At 17.4% G+C, this 8,181-nt stretch overlaps 1 protein-coding gene across 1 annotated transcript; it reads right to left on the bottom strand.

The window, feature by feature from the left end:
• Positions 1-469: 469 nt before the first annotated feature.
• PRELSG_0003100 (Plasmodium exported protein, unknown function) lies at positions 470-1,352 on the bottom strand (the record flags this gene model as incomplete). The annotated part of the gene is made up of 2 exons (XM_028675668.1): positions 470-1,039; positions 1,158-1,352. 2 exons carry the CDS (start codon positions 1,350-1,352, stop codon positions 470-472), a joined length of 765 nt encoding a protein of 254 aa, XP_028531162.1.
• Positions 1,353-8,181: the final 6,829 nt, after the last annotated feature.

Here is an 8,181-nt window from a genome sequence, read left to right as displayed (position 1 = left end):
TATTAATTTGTTTGCTTAATACTCTAGCAAAGTCATTAAACGGGCAATTAATGAATCAGCATCATAAGAAAACAGTATATATATATATGTAATAAAAACGAATATATATACATAAACGTATACTTAGTTATACATGCTCTTTATTAATTTGTTTGCTTAATACTCTAGCAAAGTCATTAAACGGGCAATTAATAAAACACTTATACATACGCGACTAGTAAACTAACTTAATGTACTATAAAAAGTTAATAATATCTTTTATTAACGAACCATACATGCATAAATAAAATATTTTTTATATTGTATACCTTCTTGGTACAACTTAAAATAATTCTGTATTACTATTTATTGATAAATATATATTAAATATTACATGACTATAATGATTAAAAGATGAATTAAAGCCTGATTTCATTATAAAATATCTTAAGACTAAATTTAATGAATCAGTTATTTTCTATCTCACAGTTTATACATATTTTTCCATTTTATTCCATAACATTTCATAATTTTTTTTTTTTTTAAATAAACTCCTTAAAGGACGAATCTTAAAATTACGTGAACTTTCTATGTATTTCCACTCTTTTTTACATAAGTCACTAAATTTAGAAATCCATTCAAGATTCTTTTCTTTAAATTTGTTTAAATCCTTTTTTTTCTCCTTGAAAAAAGTTGAGTATTCTTTATCAGTATGATAACTTTTTTTAAATATCCTATACTCTTCGGAAATTTTGTCATAAATATCTTTTGTATCTTGAAGTATTTTATTAAACATATACTCGAATTTTTCTTGTTCCCATATTCTTCCAAATGGAGAAAGTCTTATATTATTATTATAACACATATCTTCCCAATCATTTAATATATTCCTTATTAATGAAACTATAAATTTATTGAATTTTTTTTCAAAGTTTTTATATCTATTATCCAAATATACAAGTTTATTTACATTCTCAGATTCTTTCTCTACTAGAGTCCTTAGATGATCTTTGTTGAATTTTGGTACAGAAATTTGCAGGTTTTCCTCTTTGAATAAACACTAAAATAGAATTCGAAAATTAAAACATTAAAAAATATATTTAGATTAATAGAACGTCAATTAAAATAATAATTTTCTTATAAAAATAGGAATAATTTTGATATGAATGTTATATTACTCCCAAAAGAAAATATAAAAGTCCAAGAAATAACACAGCAAAAAGTTTTAAGTTAATAGGAATCATACAACTTTTCTTTTTAGCTATTTCTCCCTTATCTATATATGAATTTGTGTAATCATTTTTTATGGTAGCACTATTAGAATCTAAAAGATATTTCCTTAAATCACAATTTAATCCTTCAAAATATATCATATTTTAATTCTATATTTTTAAAATAAAAAAAAAAAAAAATAACTCTTTCAAATAAAAAGCTGTTTTTAATATATTTTTAGTGTGATTTATTATCTATAATTAAAATCAGGATAAATCTTTTTAACTCAAAAAAAAAAAACGATAAAACTATATCATAAGAAGATATATATATAACTTTAAAGAGAAATTTTTTTTTTAATATTTCAATTTAAATTATTTAATTCATATTTTATATAGAAAAATTATACATTAAGATTATATAAATTGTTACAATTCTACACAATAAATATTGAACATTACGAAATTTTTTTTTATAATATTTTTTTGGAAATTTAAAAATTTCAAAAAATAAACATGCATATGATATTTATTTATTTTTTTTTTTTTTTAGTTTCTGTTTTTATTAATATATTAAATTTTTTTTATTTTAGTATAAATAAAATATTTTAAAATTATTTAATATCTCAAAATGCTATATCAATATATATAAAATAGGTAATGACATGCATAAATACATGAGAATAGAAAATTTATACTTTAAAAATATAAAAAAAAAAAAATTAGATAAGATTATTCAGATAAATTTTTTATATCAATTAACATTTACATTTCCATTTTTGTTTCAGTTTCATTTGAATTTTTTTTTTTTTTATCATGTTATTCAACAATAATTTTTATTATTTTTTAGTTATTTTACTTTTTAATCTTAAAACATATAAATTAACGTATTGTAAAAATAATTTTGGGGAAATTTCATTGCAAATAAATTTAAAAATAAAAATAGATATATTGATAAATGCAAAATGAATTTAATAAAGTCATTCCTTTTAATTGCCAATCTATTTAAAGAGAAAATGATAATGATTAAAAAAAATAAAATTAAATGAGAATGATAAATACAAAAGATATTCATCAGAAAAAAAAAATGATTTTTAAGAAATATGTTATAATACAAATTTTTTGCTTTTTCATATAAACGATTTGCTTAAATAAAAAAGTTTAAAAAAAATAAAAATAATTTTTTTTAATCTATAAGTATTATTTTTTTATATATAAGAAATATATACTTATATTAATAAAAAGTAATTATTTGAAATATATAAGTATTATATTTTTCTAAAAATAATACTAGATATAACATTCTCTAAAAATAAAAAGTGAAAAATATTTATAGATATGTACTAGTAAAAAAAAAAAAAGAATCAAGTAGAATTAATAATAATTCACTTAAAAATAGAAAAAAAATTTCTTTAAAAATAAGAGTATAAAAATTAATAGAGATGGCCATAAAGCTGTTATTAAAATAACAATTAAAGATTATTAAATATAAAAATAAGAAAAAAAATATATATATGAATATATTTTTAAATAACAATAGTTACATTAATTAATTAATTATGAAGATAATAATATAAGAATTACAAGTTATATAATTGCGCGTTCATTAATAATTATGTAAATAATCGATATTTTATTTTTATTTTTACATAACAAATTTTATTTTAATACAATACAGGAATTATTTAACCACTAATTTTAATGTGACAAAATAAATATATGTATATAGTAATTCCAAATTATAACAATAAAAAATTGAAAAAAATTGAAGTCATTCTAATAATCTGCAACAACTTTATAAATAAATGTAATGATAAAGAAATAAAGTAAATGATTATATAATTTAAATTATAATAGTAAAACTAATAGAAAAATAATAATGGTACTTATGAAGATAAAATATTAAGGAGGTTTGAATAATATATCAGAGATAAATAATTGATTTATTAATTACCTGCTTAATGACTTTGCTAGAGTATTAAACAAACAAATTAATAAAGAGCATTTATAAATAAATATACATTTTTAAATATATATATATATATTTGTTTTTATTATATATATATATGATTTTTTTTTATAATGCATAATATTTAACCTGAGTTAAATATTACTGCATCTTTTAATAGACTTATTGTTATAAATAAGTTTTTATTTACAAAGAATAAGTATATTTTTTTAATCAAAAACATACAAAAATTATAACAAATAACAAAATTAATCTCTAATTCATTCAATGTTATTTCGAAATATACATATTAAATATAACATTAACATTATACTATTTAAGCTTTTTATATAAGTAAAAATTAATTCTCTTTTTAATTCAAACAAACGTCAACCAACAAAAAAAAAAAATTAATTTTTTTTTTTTTAATTATAAAGATATATATACAATGAAAAATAAACAAAACAAAACAAAATAACCTTATTTTTTTTTAATTATTATCAGTGCATATCTAACTTGTACATACATGACTAGTAAGCTAATTTAATATTCTATAAAAGATTAATAACATCTTTTATTAACCAATAATATAACTTATTAAATTACTAGGATATATATTAATCACAATTATTTTCATCATATATAAAAAGTGATATAAAAAAAAATATAAATAAAGTGGATAATTTTATTTAATATACAATTATCAAAATGATAATTCCAACAGTTGTATTAGTGAAATATATGCATATAATAATTTAAAACATATATATATAATTAGATTTTTCTTTTCGATAAAAAATAGAAAAGAAAAAAAATTTATACTATTGATTAATAAAAGATGTTATTAACCTTTTATAGCACATTAAATTAACCATGCACTGATATTAGTTAAAAAAAAAAAAAATATATAAAGTTTTTTTTTTTGTTTTATTTATTTTTATTATATATACATCTTTATAATTAAAAAAAAATTAATAAATTAATTTTTTTTTTTTTGTGGATTGATGTTTGTTCTAATTAAAAAGAGAATTAGTTTTTGTTACATGAAAAACTTAAAGAAATAAAAAAGTATAATGTTTATATTATATTCAACGTATATTTTTGAAATAACATTGAAAAAATTAGAGTTTTGACTATGTTAATTGCTATAAAATGTATGTGTTTTTAATTAAAAGAATATACTGATTCTTTGTAAATAAAAACTCATTTATAACAGTTTAAGATATCTATTAAAAGATGCAGTAAAATTTAATTCAAATTAAATATTATGAATCTGGTTAATAAAAGCTATTATTAACCTTTTTCAGTACAATCTGCTAGGTTACTGTACGTGTATGTACAAGTTACCCATGCACTGAATGATTAACAAAGGATATTATAATTTTTGTAGTACACTAAGCTAGTTTATTGTTTATGTATGTACAAACTAATATGTACTGACACTAATAAAAAAAAAAAGAATATATATATTTTTTTTTTGTTTGTTTATTTTGTTTTTGAAATATTTAAAAAAAAAAAAAAAATATTTTTTTTTTTTTTTGGTGAGAAATTCTTAGTAAGTAAAAATTTATTTATCTTTTATAAAAATAAAAGATAAAATTAATAATGTTTTGTTATAATCAATGTATATTTTGAAATAACATTGAATAATATAAAATTTTGACTTTATTAATTGCTATAGTTTGTATGTTTTTAATTAAAAGAATAAGTAATTCTTTGTAAATAAAAACTCATTTATAACAATTAATAAGTCTATTAAAAGAGACAATAAAATTTAACTCAGTTATAAATGCTCTTTATTAATTTGTTTGTTTAATGCTCTAGCAAAGTCATTAAGCAGCTAATTAATAAATCAACTATTTAATTCCCCCGTGGAAATATATATATATATTTGTTTTAGCATAAATATATATACAAATAATATAAAAATAATTAAATAATTCTTCCCTTTTCTGCATAAGAAATCACAATATTATCAGTATTATATATATCTGATAATCTTTACTTTTTTTTTATTTATATTGATAAGCAATGTAATAAATATTAATTGTGATATTAATGAAGGATATAGTTAATATTTTATAAAATAATAGTTAAATTATGCGTAAAATAACAAGTTAGATATATACGATATCTATTTAAATAAATATCTAAAAAATTTTTTTTACTATGGGAGATGATTTTTTTTTATTGTTAAACAAAATTTTGTCAATAGAACTAATTTTTGAAACTATAAAGAATTAAATTCAAAGTTTAAAAAAAAAAGGGTTTTATTATTATTATCGTTTAATTATCATGTATTTTTGATAAAATTATTAATAACTCCAACTTAAATTTGTAATTTTAGCTTATTATTTTACGTATAATCTTTAGTTTTACCGAGTATTCATGTTTTTAATAAAAATATTAATGGTTTTTATTAAAGCAAAAAAATTCCTTTAAAACAATAAATTCTCAGTTATGTAAACTTGGTTAATAAAAGATATTATTAACTTTTTGTAGTACATTAAATTAGTTTACTAGTCGTATATGTACAAGTTAGCCATGCACTGACTCTAGTAAAAAAAAAAAATATATATATAAAATTATTTTCTTTTGTTTTGTTTGTTTTTTTTATTGTATATATATCTTTGTAATTGAAAAAAAAAAAAAAATTTTTTTTTTTTGTTGGTTGATGTTTGTTCTAATTAAAAAGAGAATTGATTTTTACTTATATAAAAACTAAATAAATGAATCAGTATAATGTTTATGTAATATTCAATGTATATTTCGAAATAACATTGAATGAAATAGAGCTTAACTTTTGTTAATTGTTATAAATTTTGTGTGTGTTTTTAATTAAAATAATACACTAATTCTCTTTAAATAGAAACTCATTTATAACAATTTAACATGTCTATTAAAGATGCAGTATAATTTAATTCAAATTAAATAATATGCATCTGGTTTATTAATTTCCCGTTTAATGACTTTGATAGAGTATTGTTTTATTAATTGCCTGTTTAATGACTTTGCTAGGGTATTAAGCAAACAAATTAATAAAGAGCATGTATAACTAAATATACGTTTATGTATATATATTCGTTTTATTATATATATATATATATACATACTGTTTTCTTATGATGCATAATATTTAATTGAAGTTAAAATTTACTGCATCTTTTAATAAACCTATTAACAGCTATAAATGAGTTGTTATTTACAAAGAATTAATATCTTCTTTTAATTAATTACATACAAACAATTTATAACAATTTATTAAGTCAAAATTTTATGATATTCAATGTTATTTCAAGATATACATTGAATAATACATAAACATTTCTCATATCTCCTAAGTTTTTAATAAGTTAACATTTCTTTCTTTTAATTTTTATTTACACTTAAAAATTAAAACATTATAACATAACATAACATAACTTTCAAAAAACTCTTCAAAAAAAAAAAATATTAATTTTTTTTTTTTTTTAATTACAAAGATGTATATATATATAAATAAACAAACAAAAAAAAAATAACTTTATTTTTTTTTTTTTTTATAAGACTAGCGTCAGTGTATGGCTAACTTGTATGTATACAACTAGCAACTAGCTTAGCATGCTACAAAAGGTTAATAATACCTTTTATTAACCAATAAGTCAGCAATACACTAACTCTAGTTAAAAAAAAAAAAATTATATAGAGTTATTTTTGTTTGTTTATTTTAGTTTATATACATTTTTGTGATTAAAAAAAAAAGATTAAATTATTTTTTTTTAATTTTTTTTTTTTTTTTTTGAGTAAATATTTATTCAAAAAAATTAATTAGATAGTTAATTTTTACTTAAATGAAAAATTTAATTGAATGAAAAAGTATATTGTTTATATTATATTCAATGTATATTTTTGAAATAACATTGAATAAATTAGAGTTTTGACTTTTGTTAATTGTTATGAATTATATGCATGTTTTTAATTAAAATAATAAACTGATTCTTTGTAAATAAAAACCCTTTTATAACAGTTTAGCATGTCTATTAAAAGATGCAGTAAAATTTAATATCCAAATTAAATATTATGCATCATAAGAAATCATTATATATATAATAAAAACAAGTATATATATATATTTAAAAACGTATATTTATTTATACATGCTCTTTATTAAATTGCTTGTTTATCACCTGGTTAATAAAAGGTATTATTAACCTTTTGTAGCATGCTAAGCTAGTTGCTAGTTGTATACGTACAAGTTAGCCATGCACTGACGCTAGTTCTATAAAAAAAAAAAAAATAAAGTTATTTTTTTTTGTTTGTTTATTTATATATATATACATCTTTGTAATTAAAAAAAAAAAAAAAAATTAATATTTTTTTTTTTTGAAGAGTTTTTTGAAAGTTATGTTATGTTATGTTATAATATGTTTTAATTTTTAAGTGTAAATAAAAATTAAAAGAAAGAAATGTTAACTTATTAAAACTTAAGAGATAAGAGAAATGTTTATGTATTATTCAATGTATATCTTGAAATAACATTGAATATCATAAATTTTGACTTAATAAATGGTTATAAATTGTTTGTATGTTTTTAATTAAAAGAAGATATTAATTCTTTGTAAATAAAAACTCATTTATAGCGGTTAATAGCTTTATTAAAAGATGCAGTAAAATTTAACTTCAATTAAATATTATGTATCTGGTTAATAAAAGGTATTATTAACCTTTTGTAGCATGCTAAGCTAGTTGCTAGTTGTATACGTACAAGTTAGCCATGCACTGACGCTAGTTCTATAAAAAAAAAAAAAATAAAGTTATTTTTTTTTGTTTGTTTATTTATATATATATACATCTTTGTAATTAAAAAAAAAAAAAAAAATTAATATTTTTTTTTTTTGAAGAGTTTTTTGAAAGTTATGTTATGTTATGTTATAATATGTTTTAATTTTTAAGTGTAAATAAAAATTAAAAGAAAGAAATGTTAACTTATTAAAACTTAAGAGATAAGAGAAATGTTTATGTATTATTCAATGTATATCTTGAAATAACATTGAATATCATAAA

Source organism: Plasmodium relictum (genome assembly GCF_900005765.1).
Source record: "Plasmodium relictum strain SGS1 genome assembly, contig: PRELSG_00_v1_38, whole genome shotgun sequence".
Classification (NCBI taxonomy): domain Eukaryota; phylum Apicomplexa; class Aconoidasida; order Haemosporida; family Plasmodiidae; genus Plasmodium; species Plasmodium relictum.
Note: the sequence above shows the minus strand (reverse complement) of the source record. Positions and strands in the feature narration are given on the sequence as shown.